Genomic DNA, 16463 nt, shown 5'->3' on the forward strand with positions numbered 1-16463 from the left:
CTCTTTCCTGTTTAGAAGTTTTCCCCAAAAGCCTGGTGATACTGGTTACCTGCTCGCAATTAAGGGTAAAATAACCTGCTTAACTGACAACTCTGTGTACATGAGTGACCAGGCTACCCCAGTTCTTTGGGTAGATTCCCAAATATAATCTATCATCAAAGTATTCTTTGGAACTCTCCATTTCTCCAGGGGGGGGGGGAAAAACACCTTCTAATCTTCCGCCTGGGGTATATAAACCTAGCTGTTAACACTATCAGCCTAGTAGAAGTCTCACTATCCAGGCTGTAACTTCACTTATTCTCCCCACCTCCTTAACTTTTTCATTGCTTAGTGTTTTCCAATTTAACCTCTACTAAGAATTAATCAGCAGCCAGTCTCTGCCTAAATGTAAAGTAGGGAAGATGATCTAGGTACATCAATAATCCTATGCAGACTGCCAGTCAATTCAGCTTTCAGTCCATGCACACCCCCTCATTCACAAGTACCCTCAATTCCTAAGCTTTTCTGATGTTCTAGAGTGCTGGGTCCTTGACTGCCCTTCTGGGAGGCTGAGGTTTTGGCTAAGTCAATTATGATTCGCTCACCTGCCTTCTACCTTCAAACACTTTTTCCTTGTTATGGTCTCATTTTACATTCCATCAACTTACTGGACTTTAATCTTTCTAAAACCCCTTTAATGTTTTTTGGTGGAGTTATAAGAAAAAGCTGAGGTAAGTTCAATCTATCGTATATAAGCTGAGGTAGATTCAATCTATCGTACATAAATGAAAGTTCAAACACAGCAGAATATTTAAGACTAACACTGCATTTTAGAAATACTAAAAAACAAGTCAAAGTGGAAGAAATACAGGTTTTAGTTTTGTCTCCTTTCTGTATCTGCCAAGAATTTTGCACAGAATATGTACGAGTTTTATAACTAACGGGGGCTGCATGCTAAGAAAGAAAACTATTTATTAATGAAACAGCCTACAATCTCAAAAACCTCCAGCATCTATATGCATCTGGCCCCAAGTCTTTAGAGACAGACATTAGAAAAGCTTCTAAAAAGTAACAACCTGGGCAAAGCCTAAAAGGTATGTGCAAAAATGAAAATAGGTATGTAACAGGAATCATTCTCCTGTCAAAATTCCAACACCTACTCTGGAATAAAATTACCTGCATTCAAATCTCCAGCTTCACCACACACTAGCTGTAAAACATCAAGGAAGCTACTTGCACTTTCTGTGCCCTAGTTTATCAGTAAAACAGGATTAACAGCACCCACTTCCTAATGCTATTATGATGTTTAAACAAATTATTGCACGTAAAGCACTTAGAACATTGCTTAGCAGTCAATACTCAGTAAATGTTGTTTTATTAACCATTATTGCTACATCAACTATTTCAATGGAAAATAATGCTATGACAAAGTATAAGTTCAACTTACAGAAAATAAACATTGTACTAACACTCTGAATTTATGTTTTATTTATAGAAAACTAAATATTTAAAATAAACTCATCCTTTTCAAGGCATAAAAAAATCTGACTATGCATTAAGTTGACGGTATTTAGATGAGCATTAATGAAATCATCAAAGTGGTTAAACAGAAAAATACCTCTGTCATTAAGCGTTTTAGTCCTTCAACTTCATCTTCTCCTGGATTAAGCTCACCACCAGGTCTGTATAAAGGTTAAAATTTCAGCTTTCAACTTGTATTAACAATTTGGGTTAACAGGAAAAACACAATAATTACTATTTCTATCAAGTAGCTTCGTAACACATTTCGGTGTCACATAAGGCAATTAAAGCAAACAAATGTCAAATGGAAGGGGAAGAATGTGCTAGAAAACGGAATTCATGTCCATTCACGAGATTCACAGTAGACAAACCCTAGTCTTAAAATATGTACCAGAACATAAACATCACATAGTTGCTGGAAACCAGTACATCCCAATTTTTTCTCTCTGGAGGTTATCTAGTGATAATGGAGTCTAGAAATGCTGAGAAAGCAGTGGACCCACATTCTCTAGATCTGAAGAATGCGGCATTTTTTAAGAATTCCAAACTAAGTATTTGAGAACACTCTTTTTGGTACAATCTAGTCAAACAGTTGTGGACTAAACATACTGAGAGATTTATAAACTTAAATGAGAAAACTAAACAATCTATAAAAATGTAAAGCATTTTAAGAACAGGAAACACTATTGATCCTAGGCAAGAAATAATATCAATTGTTCTCAGTAATGCTACAAAGACATCTAGAAATTGAACTTGGACTCGTTTGTTTCATAGGGCTTCTCTCAAGCCCAGTCATTAGCATCAACAATACAGAGAAACATGCAGATTTCTAGTTAGACCATTCTAGTTAGACCACAGTGTTCATAAATGAACACTGCAATGGAGAAAAAAAATGATTTTGAGTTTCTCTTCCAAAAGACTCCAGTAACAGCCATGTTTGTTGAGACAAATGGCTAAAAGCTAAAGCTGTATTAAAGCTGCATAAAACAGCCATCTTATTAAAAGTTGTTCATTTCCAATGACACTTACAATTTGAAGAACGTTGTTCCCAGCTGTAGCAGTAACACATGGGGTAGCCGGTGCTCATGGACAATCAAAACACCTTCTACAGTCCTCCTCATGCCAATTTTATCAAATTCCTCCCTCATGCGCTGAAATCTGGCTGCAACAGAGCTGTCCTTCTCATAGAGAGGCTCTTTTGTACCAAAAGTGTAATTGGTAAGAGGGTACCTGTGATCCAAATATAGACATCTGAGAACTGTAGACCATAAATTACTAGGACAGACACCAATCACATAAAAGAAACCTTGGTAAAAAGTGTATATATATATTGCACTTAGAGACAAAGAATTTGAACAAAGTTAAACAACTAGTTAATAAGAGAGCAGAGAAGGAAATGGCAACCCACTCCAGTGTTCTTGCCTGAAGAATCCCAGGGACGGGGGAGCCTGATGAGCTGCCATCTCTGGGGTTGCACAGAGTCAGACACGCTGAAGTGACTCAGCAGCAGCAGCAGAGATTAGAATCTAGCTCTCTGGACTCTAAAACCAGAACTTTCATTAGCTCAAGCTGTTACTTCCTACTTGAACTCTCAAGTATAGATGAAGTGAAGTGCAGGGAAGTGAAGTCGTGTTCGACTCTTTGCGACCCCATAGACTGTAGCCTACCAGGATCCTCTGTCCATGGGATTTTCCAGGCAATAGTACTGGAGTGGATTGCCATTTCCTTCTCCAGGGGATCTTCCCAACCCAAGGCTCGAACCCGGGTCTCCCGCATTGTAGATAGACGCTTTACCGTCTGAGCCACCAGTTCAGGTCAAGTATAGATGACAATATCCTTAAAGCTCTTAAACGCACAGAGTAGCAGCTATCTGAATAACTGGCAATCCTCTGGTTTTAGATGCTAACACTGTCAACCTGGCTAATGTGCCCTTGGGCTCCTCTACCAATCTAATCATCAATTCTATTAATTATGAGTGCTAACGGCTGATGTCTTTTTCTATAAACTGAGCCACCACTTTCCATAATCTCCCCAGTTATTTTCTATTTGTCCCAGTCAACTATCATCAGAGTTTTCTGGTAACTTTCTTCTTCAGATGAACTTTTCTTTCCCTTCTAAGATGTTGAGCCTTCTGCATTTCTTCTATTCAGTATCTTTATTCTTCCTTTCTCTTCCTTTCTCCTTGCTGACTAGATGTAATATAAACATTCTCTACTCCTTTATCAAGTATTCAAAATATAATATATTGAAAAGTTTTCTTCTTGCCTAGTAAATATTTTTTCCTTAAAAATAGTTTAAAAACTCATATTTCATCACAGGTATCACCTTGTAACCCTTTGATCATAAGACTTACAGAAAGCAGCCTTTGATTATAAATCTTTGGATAAGAATGCTTTGGCCACACTTGCCTGTCCCCAACATATCTTGTCTACCAAAACTCCTTGTGTTAGAAGTCAACAACTACACAACTAATCCACTAAACTATTCTTAGAAGGGGAACAAATCAAGGTTGCCAAAATGTTAAAAAAAAAAAAAAAAAATTTACTTTAATTCCAGAAGCCAAATTCCAGGCATAAGTGAAGCAGCACTAAAGTAACTAAAATAAACTATTTCCAAGGTGCTCTAAAGATTTTAGGACCTTCCCCAGTAGACTCAATGCTAAACCTAACACCTTCATCATGAGTAGCAGCAACTCCACATAGCACTCTGTGCCCTGAAATTTTAAAAAAAAAGGCTTTATATACATTAACATTCAGTTCTCACCACCTGAATCAGAATTAAAGACAGCTCTAATACATCTCTATTGCAAACCCAGCTCTCACATCAAGAGATGCCATTAAGATGAAATATAAGGCTGTTCAGCTGTGAAGTCGGTGCCAGCCCAGACACATCTGTAGTACTCCCATCCTACTGTGAGCTTTGTAGAGCAGGGACTACACCTGACTTCCTCACCACTGTCTACCCAGCATTAACCCTAGTGCCTGCTACAAACTAAGCATTCATGCAATATTTGCTCATAAAATATACTGGAGGAGAGAGAACTTATTTTCAACTTAGGCCATTACTCAACCAGGTCAACTGAATTCACAACACAATTCTTTCTGAATACTGTGATTATACAGGAGAGGGAAAGTACTGCAAATCCATTAACTCATAACTTTAATGGAGCAAAAATTGAAACATTTCCACCAAGTTAGTTCGACATAATGGTTTGATGAAAAATAACCGAATAATCAAGGTAAAGCAAGGTAAAACTGTGAGCACTAACAATAATAACCAATGAAAGTAATACAGAAGCTGTGCTTTCACATTTTTTAAAAAAACATTTAGCCCTTCTATTTCATGGGAATACTATTGAGGATTTTTCTAAAGATGTGATATGAAATTAAAATGCTATTATGTTAGTGTAATAGCTAGAGATATTAACTTGTATGTGTATGCTCAGTCGCTCAGTCATATCCAACTCTTTGCCACCCCTTGGACCACAGCCCAACAGGCTCTTCTGTCCATGAGATTTTCAAGGCAAGAATACTGGAGGGGTTGCCATTTCCTCCTCCAGGCCATCTTCCTGACCCAGGGATCAAAACGGTGTCTTCTGTTCTGCACTGGCTAGTGGATTCTCTACCGCTAGTGCCACCTGGGAAGTCCGTTAACATATACAGTATCTACTACTTGTATGAAGTGAAGTGAAGCCGCTTTGTCGTGTCCGACTCTTTGCGACCCCATGGGCTGTAGCCTGCCAAGCTCCTCTGTCCATGGGATTCTCCAGGCAAGAATAATGGAGCAGTTTGCCATATCCTTCTCCAGGGGATCTTCCCAACCCAAGGATCGAAACTAGTTCTCCTGCACTGCCGGCAGACTTTTACCATCTGAGCCACTAGGGAATTCCTATCACTTGTATACTATCTACTAGTTCCAGATTTCATAAACCCAACGTTTTTATTACCTAAATTTCCATCACCTGTTCTGTCAAATAAAACAAACCCATCTTTTCAATTCAAATTCCTTTTGAGCAAATTTCATTTATTTGAAGATAAAGAAGAGAAACACCTAATATTCCCTACCAAAACACCAGTATCAGTTATTCTTTGCATCCTTTAAATACTGACCAATATAAAATGCTCATTTTCCTCCATTAGCTCGGCACCATGGTGCCTCTCAAACTCTCAGAAATAATTTTTTTTTTTTTTTAAGAAAAAGCATACTGATAATTTCCTGAGCAAGACATAGCCCAAATTTCAATTCCCTGCCACAGTTTACTTTTGAGAGTGGCTTCGAAATGCAATTGCTTGAAGCGCTTAAACAATAAGACGTTAAAAGTAAAATGCAGCCCACAATGGGTTCTTTGGAGCTACATTTTGGAGGACTGAAAGGGCTTCCCAGGTGGCTCAGTGGTAAAGAATCCGCCTGCCAGGCAAGAGACGCAGGTTCGATCCCTGGGTCGGGAAGATCCTCTGGAGAAGGGAATGGCAATCCACTCTAGTATTCTGGCGTGGAAAATCCCATGGACAAAGGAGCCTGGACGTCTGCAGTCCCTGGGACGCCGAAGAGTCAGACACAGCTTAGACCTCCAAGGTCTGAAAGCCCATCTACAATGAAAGCCCCAGCCCCCTCCCAAGCTGGGGCCTCCTGGCTGCTCGGATGCTGTCGCTGCGGCGAAGACATGTAACGGAACATGGGGGAAGACAGACAGCCCTAAGCAGATGAATAAAATGTATTCAGGAGCCGACACTCAATAAAGCAACAGAGAAAAAGACTAAGCCTGAGCGTTATAGCTAGATCTCGAAAGCTTACTATTAAAGCAAAGCCTGAACGGCAAAAACGATACTACGTTTTACCACTCACACCAAATAAAAACACACAAAATATCACATAAGCGCCGTTAAAGGATAAACACCACGGTTTGCGGCTGGTTATCTCCACATACGTGGGGAAAGAATGAGTTCAGAGCGTTTTCTACAATGAATGCAGGGGCATGGAAACAAGCCATCTTTCCAGGAAAGGGAAAACCCTCTCAAGTAGGGCTCTAGCCTGTGGCGCTGGAGGGGGAGGAAGGGGAGGCCGCCGAGGGCGCGCCAGAAGACTGGAGTCTTTAGGGGCGCTCACGACCAAGGGGATGCAGATAGAACCGCGCGCGAGGGCCAGGCCGCACTTACAGGTTGATGGTGCGCTCCAGGGTGAGGGGCTTGGTCTGCTGAATGTACTTGTTGCCGAACTGGGTGACTCCCCGGGGCCAGCCGGTCTGCGAGCGATTGGGCGGCACCACAGACATGCTGGCGAGCTCGGGCACTAGCAGCAAGCGGAAAACGGGAGGCAGGGAGACTTTCCCTGTGTGAGCAGCGGTTGTCTGCGTCCCACTCAGCAGACGCCGGCGGCCATTAACAAGAGAAAGCCGAAGGAGGCGTACGCACGCCGGAAGAGCACCCGGAGCCTCGGGCGGCAGGAAATAGAAAGGCGGTTTCCTATCCACAACGATCCAATCACTGCTGGGATAGCTGCAGTATCTGGAGCTTCCATTGGTAAATCAGGTACTGGTTCCGCCTTCCTTTACCTCAGTGCTTCCTATTGGATAGCGGTAGGGAAACACGGGAAAGGAGGCATTCTGGGAATTATAGTCTCCTTAGGAAAAGAGCTGCTACCTCAGCGTGCCGTGGGTGTTGTAGCTAGCGAAGAGATGAACGGAAAGCGGCCTGCTGAGCTCGGTTCTGACCGGGCGGGGAAAAAAGTAAAGAAGGAGGTGATGGCTAAGTTCTCGGATGCTGTCACAGAGGAAACTTTGAAAAAGCAAGTGGCTGAGGCCTGGAGTCGCAGGACGCCATTCCGCCACGGTAAGCGGGCGCTGTGAAGAGGGAGGCGCAGCGCAGGGTTGAGGGCCGCTGAAAAAGTCCTGGCAGTCGAGCAACAAGGCTACAGTACAAGAGGCTCTTGGAGAGAACGTGACTTTGGCCACCTCCGACTCTCCTGCCTGGCCTGCTGTCGCTTTTTAATCCAAGTTCTTTTAGCTTTAGAAACCCAGTAGAGAAACAAATGTAGGCCAGGAAGTTTCAGGAAGTAGACGGCCTGCAAATTGGTGGAAATTCTGAAATTAGAGATTAGCGAATTAGCACCTTCTTCACTCTTTGTGCGTCTTTGGGCAATGAGTTCAGCTCCTTACTGTGTAAACTAAGATCAGTTCAGTAGCTCAGTCGTGTCCGACTCTTTGCGACCGCATGAACTGCAGCGCGCCAGGCTTCCCTGTCTATCACCAACTCCTGGAGCTTATTCAAACTCATGTCCATCGAGTTGGTGATGCCCTCCAAACATCTCATTCTTGGTCGCCCCCTTGTCCTCCCGCCTTCAGTCTTTCCCAGCATCAAGGTCTTTTCCAATGAGTCAGTTCTAAGTATCAGGTGGCCAAAGTATTGGAGTTTCAGCTTCAGCATCAGTCCTTTCAATGAATATTCAGGACTGATTTTCCTTAGGATGGACTGGTTGGCTCTTCTTGCAGTCCAAGGAGTCTTCTCCAAACCACAATTCAAAATTATCAATTCTTTGGCGCTCAACTTTCTTTATAGGCCAACTCTCACATCCATACATGACTACTGGAAAAACCATAGCTTTGGTTAGACGGACCTTTGTTGGGAAAGTAATGTCTCTGCTTTTGAATATGCTGTCTAGGTTGATCATAACTTTCTTCCACGAAGCAAGCGTCTTTTAATTTCATGGCTGCAGTCACCATCTGCAGTAATTTTGGAAGCTCAGAAAATAAAGTCTCACTGTTTCCATTGTTTATCTATCTGCAGTGAAGTCATGGGACCGGATGCCATGATCTTAGTTTTCTCAATGTTGAGTTTTAAGCCAACTTATGCACTCCTCTTTTACTTTCATCAAGAGGCTCTTTAGTTCTTCTTCACTTTCTGCCATAAGGGTGGTGTCATCTGCGTATCTGAGATTATTGATATTTCTCCTGGCAATGTTGATTCCAGCTTGTGCTTCATCCAGCCCGGCATCTGGCATGATGTACTCTGCAAATAAGTTAAATAAGCAGGGTGACAATATACAGCCTTGATGTACTCCTTTTCTTATCTGGAACCAATCTGTTGTTCCATGTCCAGTTCTAACTGTTGCTTCTTGACTTGCATACAGATTTCTCAGGAGACAGGGAAGGTGGTCTCATATTCCCATCTCTTTAAGAATTTTCGGTGCTCTTCCCCGGGCCGTTCACTGCAGGACCGACTCTGGTACCCCCCCCCCCCGGCCGCCGCCGCCCCTGCCCCTGCCCCTGCCCCGCCGCCGCCGCCGCCGCCCCTGCCCCACCGCTGCCGCCTCGGGACCGGCTGTATGGTTAGGCCACAATCTTCAATGAGTAGACATTTTCCTCAGTTCTGTGGTGTTCTCGGTCACACATTTATGGAGTTTCTGAAGGGCAGTGGAGATTACTGCCAGGCACAGCATGACCTCTATGCAGACAAGTGAACTGCAGAAATTCATTACTGCTCAACCAAGAAGCCCCCATAAGACTGGTTAACCTGGACACAGAGGTGTTGAATTGAAATCCACAGAGCATTTTTATACAAGAATTCTGATCTGGATGGGGTAAACCTCAGTGCACTTCCTTTCTGTTGCCTCAGTATTACTGGATTGAAGAATTGCTGCTGCTTGTTAAGAGGTTCATTCATTGATTACTCCCAACTTCATACTTAAAAGCACTGAGAATTTCAAGTGGAGTATATTAAAGTTGACTGTGTTTCTTTGCATCATTTCTGTATTCAATTTTTTAAATTCTTTCATATCCCTATTGAGTGTTTTTTAAGTAAATTAACATGGCTCGAATGAACAGCCCAGCTCCTGTGGAAGTTACCTACAGGAACATGAGATTTCTTATTACACACAACCCAACTAATGCAACGTTAAGCAAATTTATAGAGGAACTTAAGAAGTATGGAGTTACCACAATTGTAAGAGTATGTGAAGCAGCTTACGACACTATTGTGGAGAAAGAAGGCATCCATGTTCTCGATTGGCCTTTTGATGATGGCGCACCACCATCTAACCAGATTGTTGATGATTGGTTAAGTCTTGTGAAAATTAAGTTTCGTGAAGACCCTGGTTGTTGTATTGCTGTTCATTGTGTTGCAGGCCTTGGCAGAGCTCCAGTGCTTGTTGCCCTAGCATTAATTGAAGGTGGAATGAAATACGAAGATGCAGTACAGTTCATAAGACAAAAGCGGCGAGGAGCTTTTAACAGCAAGCAACTTTTGTATTTGGAGAAGTATCATCCTAAAATGCGGCTGCGCTTCAAAGACTCCAGTGGGCATAGAAACAACTGTTGCATTCAGTAAAACCAGGGTGCATGATGCCATTGATTGGAAGTGGAACCTGAGATGGAATGGAATTTATCGTATATAGCAGATAGCCCGGTTGACTTGGTGAATAAGTCTGATGAAGCTTCCATAGGAGTGGTGAAAAGCAGTTTCACCAGGCCATAGGCCTGGCAGAGTTGTAGTCTCTGTTCAGGTTATGATCAACCTATTTGGATACTAGTAAAGAATTTTTGCTGTTCAGCATTTAATATGTGCTTATAATTTATACCAATTGACCTTTCCTGAAATCATGCAGTATTGAGTCATGTCATTAAATCTGTTTCCATGCCAGAATCTTACCAATATATAAGAAATTTAGAAAGACTAGGTGCCAAAATACCCAGCACAATACTTGTATATTTTTAGTGTCATATAGAACAAATCCCAGGAACTATGAACACTCTGGACCTTATGTGGTTTATTCCTTGCATCATTTCAAACATAGAAAATAGGGCCTGTGAGGTTTGTTTTGCTCACAATATGTTTACATCTCCCACATTCATACCAGTATACATCAGATTTGCTCCCTTTTTATTAACCAAGTCTTACAGTGATTATTTAATATCTTTCTATAAATCTCATTTTATGTTGTAAAAGGCCTCCATTTTGAAAATCTACATTGTACAGAAGCACATGTCTTTAATGTCTCCAGACAAAAGCCTTACAGTTCATTTTAATGTTTGCACTTTGGGGTGCAACTTACAGGGAGGGCCTGAAAAAAGAATGGGAGGGGGCTATTAAGTATTTTTAGTAAAATGTTGCCTTTGTCTTGTGCAGGACATGTAGAATATGTGCTTTAATTTAGTAAATATTTTTTTAAAAGGTAGAAATACTTTGTTACTGTAACTAAAACAATTCTTAAACCAAAATTTCTGAAATTCTTGTAATTTTTTTTCATACTTACCTGAAGTTGTTTACTGACTTAGTTTTGTTTGAAGTGTGATTCCCAGCCTCTCTTGCAAAAAAAAAAAGTGGGTTTCTGCTAATGAATTGAGCAGACATTTAATATTTTATATACCTTTTGAGCTGTGTAACTTAATATTTGGATACTTGACAATTTGTTTTATTATGTAATTGATAAAATGGTGATGTGTATTAACGTTAGCTCAACCATATATTTATACTGTCTGGGAACAAGTGGTTATAGTTCTGTGGGAGAAATAATTTGTCAGTGTTCACCAGCTTGTAAAAATCTAGTGCAAGAGCTTAAACATTAAATAAATGATGATATGCATTTATCGTCAAAAAAAAAAAGAAGAATTTTCCACAGTTTGTTGTGATTCACACAGTCAAAGGCATAGTCAATTGGCATAGTCAATGAAGTAGATGTTTTTCTGGAACACTTTTGCTTCTTCAATGATCCAACGGATGTTGGCAATTTGATCTGGTTCCTCTGCCTTTTCTAAATCCAGCTTGAACATCTGGAAGTTCATGGTTCACATGCTGTTGAAGCCTGGCTTGGAGAATTTTGAGTGTTACTTTGCTAGTGTGTGAGATGAGTGCAACTGTGTGGTAGTTTGAGCATTCTTTGGCATTGCCTTTCTTTGGGATTGGAATGAAAACTGACCTTTTCCAGGCCTGTGGCCACTGCTGAGTTTTCCAAATTTGCTGACATATTGAGTACAGCACTTTCACAGCATCATCTTTTAGGATTTGAAATAGCTCAACTGGAATTCTATCACCTCCATTAGCTTTGTTCATAGTGATGCTTCCTGAGGCCCACTTGACTTCACATTCCAGGATGTCTGGCTCTAGGTGAGTGATCATACCATCGTGATTATCTGGGTCGTGAAGCTCTTTTTTTGTACAGTTCTTCTGTGTATTCTTGCCACCTTTTCTTAATATCTTCTGCTTCTGTTAGGTCCATACCGTTTCTGTTCTTATGGTGCTTCTGTTAGGTCCATACCATTTCTGTTCTTATGGTGCCCATCTATGCATAAAATGTTTCCTTAGTGTCTCTAATTTTCTTGAAGAGATCTCTAGTCTTTCCCATTCTGATGTTTTCCTCTATTTGTTTGCATTGATCACTGATAAGGCTTTCTTATCTCTCCTTGCTGTTCTTTGGAACTGGATTCAAATGGATCTATCTTTCCTTTTCTCCTTTGCCTTTCACTTCTTTTCTTTTCTCAGGTATTTGTAAGGCTTCCTTGGAAAACCATTTTGCCTTTTAATCTATACTATTTCTTGCTGGGAGCCAGCGTGAGGAATCCCACCCATGGCAAAGGTCATGAGGAAGGAAGCCCGACAAAACGCAAAGGCATGATCTGGCTTCAGGGGTTTGCCCTGAGTTTTCCTGAACATCTACCCCCCAAAACCAGAGTCGGCCTGATTTTATTGTACTGTGCTTTCCACTCTTCTGACATTCTCTGGAAAAAGTTAATTCAGGGCTTCAGTCTCCTGCATATGAAAGGAATGTTTCAGCTCAGACCCCTCTGATGGCTCTCTAACTTGCCTGACAGGTTCCCCCGGACTTTTTACAACTTGTGAATTGCTCACAGCCCCCCAGCCGCGAGAGGCACAAAGCTTAAAGCATCTTAAAGATAGAGTCTTTTCTAAAGAGCTAAAAATTATATTGGTGACGGGTTTTCACTGTTGACTCAATGACTGCTGCCAGGCCTCCATATTCTTTATCTTTTAGGCACCTGGGAGGATATTAATCAATGTAATCAGGATGCAGAAATAGGAATATAGTAGTTTTGATGTTAGCAACACTAGACTTTTGAGTTAATTACTTTTCTCTTTGTTATAAATCACTGTACTCCTTTTACTTGTTATAAATTGTATCCTTGCTATGTAAGAATGTAACTGTATTTAGTGTTTTCTGAGAGTGGCACCAGACTTTGGGAAGAACAACACTATTACCCTTATCAGAAAAGGGCTATAAAATGTTAATTGGCCTTCTGGCCAGAAGATGATGTAAATCACCTAAGACTTGTGTATACAACTAAGTATGCAGAGAAAAAGCCTGGTCTCGATAAGAGTCAAGGCTGCTGACGCTGCATAATTTTGTATTACCCATTGATCTCTATGTATAATCAAAAGGTATATAAGGCCTTTCCAGACAATAGAGGTGGGGCCAGTCATTGGAAAGTCTGGTTTCCCCCGTGTCTTCTTTTCTTACTCTATTTTCTGGCTGAATTCCCATCTGGGGCATGGAGGCTTGCCATGTCTACTTACTTGCCCCAGCTTCTAAGATCCATGAGAGAGGGAGCCCAAGGTGGGGCACTCTCCGCTATTCAAACAGACGCCGGTGGCCTAACGTAGATGGTGCAGACTTCTTGTCCTGATGTTTTATTGGCTTTCCACGTAAACCAAGTTATTCAGCCTCTTTTCTCCACTAAATTTTCCTACTATACTATATCTTCTTAATTTCTTTTATATTTCTAAATAAATAAGTTTTTCCTCGCCTACTCCGTCTCCCCTTTGAATTCCCTGGATCCACCGGGGCAGGACCCCGGCAATTTCTCTGGGAAAGATGAGAGTGATTAATGAGCTAATGCCTGCATGTATCAATACATATTTTTCTGAGTAAGGACCAGTAAGCATTTGGACACCTAGTTGAGTGGCTTTTGCGCGTTTTTCCTCTGAAGGTGATGCTTGTTTGTCCTGTGATAGCATAGCCAGAGCATTTGTTGAGAGCTGCCTGATAGTAGGCACCTGGGCTTACTCAGTTTTGCAGGCCTGTAGTTCAACAGCATGACCCACGGAAGTAAACATGGTTTGAACAAAGGAAGGAACCTGCCTCAAATGATTTCATCCTCAGCTTCAAATATCACCTTGTAAGATAAGGACTCTGCTTAATGCATCATGCTTTTGCTTCTAAAGTTTGCCAGGTTTGTTGTTTCATTGGTTAAGTGCTTTAAGGAGATGAGTCTTGGATGCACATATAAAGTGATGGCTTCATGTTTAAGCTCTATACACCAGGGATTTTGTAGTTTCCTTCTGTGTGGGATAGAGATAGTGATGGGGTCTACCTTAAAACTGTTGAAAAGACTTAACAAGATAATACCTGTAAGCTTTACACTATCAGACCCTACTGTGCCTGGCACCTGGTATGTGGTGGCGGCAGTGAGTTTTATTAGAGGGGTACATAATCTCTCCCACCAGACTTAGTGGGTGAAACGTTGAGATAAAACTCAAGGAGTTAGGGTTATGCCTCACCCTATTAAAAAAAAAAAATATATATATATATATATATATAATGACTTCCTCTAGCAGTACTTTAGGGAAAGAAAAAGGATTGAAAAAAAATTTCCAGCCAGTATTGCTATTCTCTTTTTAATTTGCTACTTTCATTTGAAGTTTAGGGGGAAATGAATTAAGACTGAAATGCATTCAGCTGAGTAAGTAATCAGTGAACTAAAAAACTCTCCAAAAGAGCAGGAGTCTTAATTTAGTGACATCACCTGTACTCATCTTAAGGCCTAACATTGTTAAGCACACCTTCGAAAAGTAGTATTGAGTGGGAAGAGAAAAGAAAAAGAACTTATAGTTCTTTGATTTTAGGTGCTAAGTTTCCAAAAATTCATCACCATCCCTTTTGTATTCTCTCTGCTGTGCTGTTCATGAGTCAAAAATACAAGAAGTAAAAGTCACGGATAACACTTTCTTCCCAACAGAAGCCATTGTCATGGACATGGACCCCTTTCTTCACTGCGTGATCCCAAACTTCATCCAAAGCCAAAACTTCTTGGAAGGACTTCAGAAGGAACTTTTGAACTTGGACTTCCATGAAAAGTATAATGATTTATATAAATTCCAGCAGGTATTTATGCCCCTTTCACATTAGCTTTTCCACTTCAGAAAGTCGTTGTCTGTAAAAATCATTCATTACCATATCGACTTGAGGTTTTAGTTTGGGTTTTCCACTGGGGGTCCTGGTCTGGTCTTGACGTTGTTAAAAGCATTCATTTATTTAACATAACCTGAGTGTTTACTGTGTGTTCAGTTCAGTCGCTCAGTCATGTCCGACTCTTTGCGACCCCATGAATCGCAGCACGCCAGGCCTCCCTGTCCATCACGAACTCCCGGAGCTCACTTAGATTCACGTCCATCGAGTCAGTGATGCCATCTAGCCATCTCATCCTCTGTCATTGCCTTCTTCTGCCCCCAGTCCCTCCCAGCATCAGGGTCTTTTCCAGTGAGTCAACTCTTCGCATGAGGTGGCCAAAGTACTGGAGTTTCAGCTTTAGCATCATTCCTTCCAAAGAAAACCCAGGACTGATCTCCTTTAGGATGGACTGGTTGGATCTCCTTGCAGTCCGAGGGATTCTCAAGAGTCTTCTCCAACACCACAGTTCAAAAGCATCAGTTCTTCAGCACTCAGCCTTCTTCACAGTCCAACTCTCACATCCATACATGACCACAGGAAAAACCATAGCCTTGACTAGACGGACCTTTGTTGGCCAAGTAATGTCTCTGCTTTTCAATATGCTATCTAGGTTATGTGTTAGGTGTTAATAAGTATTATGGGGGAGTCTTTGCCAGTTTCTGCCCTGAAAGCCTTTAAAATTTAAAATTATAGAGGTGGTAGTGATGGTGAAAGATAGTCAAGTACAGTAAGCTGATAAGTACATTTTGGGGAGTGATATAATAAAGAGAGTAGTACACTGGAAGATACTGTGTTAGTTGCTCAGTTGTATCTGACCCTTTTGCAACCCCATGGACTGTAGCCTGCCAGGCTTCTCTGTCTGTGGGATTTCCCAGGCAAGAATACTGGAGTAGCCATTTCCTTCTCCAGGAGATCTTCGTGACTTAGGGACTGAGCGGCATTGCAGGCAGATTCTTCACTGTTTAAGCCACTAACCAGTTAAGGTTTTGAGTTCGTGTCTTGTTTAGGTGGATTTATGTCCTGTCATATGTCTTGTAGAGAGTTAGATCTAGTCTTCTTAAATTGGTGGACAATTGAATTTGACAGAAGACTAACTCAAAATCAAGGCTTGTTTTCCTGCTGTTAGAAGCCAGGCCCATGCGAGGTTTAAAAATATATAGGTCATTGGTTTCCCCAGTTTGGGAGGATATTTTTCATTGCGGGGTGTACATCACTCTTGGAGGTCTTTATAAAACCTTAAAGACAGTCCTTAAAAATCACAAAAAAAGTGAGGATGAAGAGCTATCTTGTTTTTTTTCCATTTTCCCTTTTATTTCTTCTAATCTAGGGTGAAAGTAACAAATTCCTCTGTCTTGCGTTTAGTCTTTTGCACTCGAGCTGGTTGTGTCCCCCAGTCTATCTCTGGGCCTTTTATATGTATGATTTAATCTGGTTAAATACACAAATGACGTTCTCTTTTTAATTCTGGAAATCTAATGAAAAATAGCTTGTATCCATAGTGAAGTTGTAAAAGTTAATAAAAGTCATAGTCATCTATCTTTATAATTATATTAACTTTGATAACACTAGGCCTCTTTTGTTGATTTAGGGCTATATGCATATCCGATTACTGAAATTGAGAAGCCAAACTGGTTTTTACTTAATGCAATTCGGTAGATGGAAAATACTTCTGTGAAGTCCATGAGAGGCAAAATAGTAAAAACGGCCCTAAGGTAACGAGGGAAAAAGAAGCAGCCATTACTTTAGATACCAACGGTGCTTAATGGAACTTGTGTGAATAATTTTTCACT

General features: G+C 41.1%; 3 protein-coding genes across 3 annotated transcripts in view; 2 read left to right on the top strand and 1 right to left on the bottom strand.

Moving 5' to 3' along the window:
* Window positions 1–1155: 1155 nt before the first annotated feature.
* On the bottom strand, window positions 1156–6863 carry LOC128071094 (cleavage and polyadenylation specificity factor subunit 5-like; the record flags this gene model as incomplete). The annotated part of the gene is made up of 4 exons (XM_052664057.1): window positions 6657–6863; window positions 2530–2730; window positions 1598–1661; window positions 1156–1228 (listed from the first exon to the last, which is right to left on the bottom strand). Coding segments are annotated over exons 1-4 (454 nt in total), but the record flags the coding sequence as incomplete, so codon positions are not given.
* A 288-nt stretch (window positions 6864–7151) lies between these two features.
* The window catches only part of LOC128071093 (prolyl 3-hydroxylase OGFOD1-like), a gene marked incomplete at its 3' end in the record, with an annotated part of 30283 nt that continues 20971 nt past the window's right edge, over window positions 7152–16463 (top strand). The window contains exons 1-2 of the mRNA XM_052664056.1: window positions 7152–7328; window positions 14462–14607. Coding sequence (XP_052520016.1) covers window positions 7175–7328; window positions 14462–14607 — 300 coding nt within the window. The remainder of the gene's footprint in view (window positions 7329–14461; window positions 14608–16463) is intronic.
* Window positions 9295–9893, top strand: LOC128071092 (protein tyrosine phosphatase type IVA 1-like). Its single transcript, XM_052664055.1, has one exon. The coding sequence runs from the start codon at window positions 9303–9305 to the stop codon at window positions 9819–9821; it is 519 nt and encodes a 172-aa protein (XP_052520015.1). The 5' UTR covers window positions 9295–9302; the 3' UTR covers window positions 9822–9893.

Source organism: Budorcas taxicolor, unplaced genomic scaffold, assembly GCF_023091745.1.
Source record: "Budorcas taxicolor isolate Tak-1 unplaced genomic scaffold, Takin1.1 scaffold1021, whole genome shotgun sequence".
In the NCBI taxonomy this organism is placed as follows: Eukaryota; Metazoa; Chordata; class Mammalia; order Artiodactyla; family Bovidae; genus Budorcas; species Budorcas taxicolor.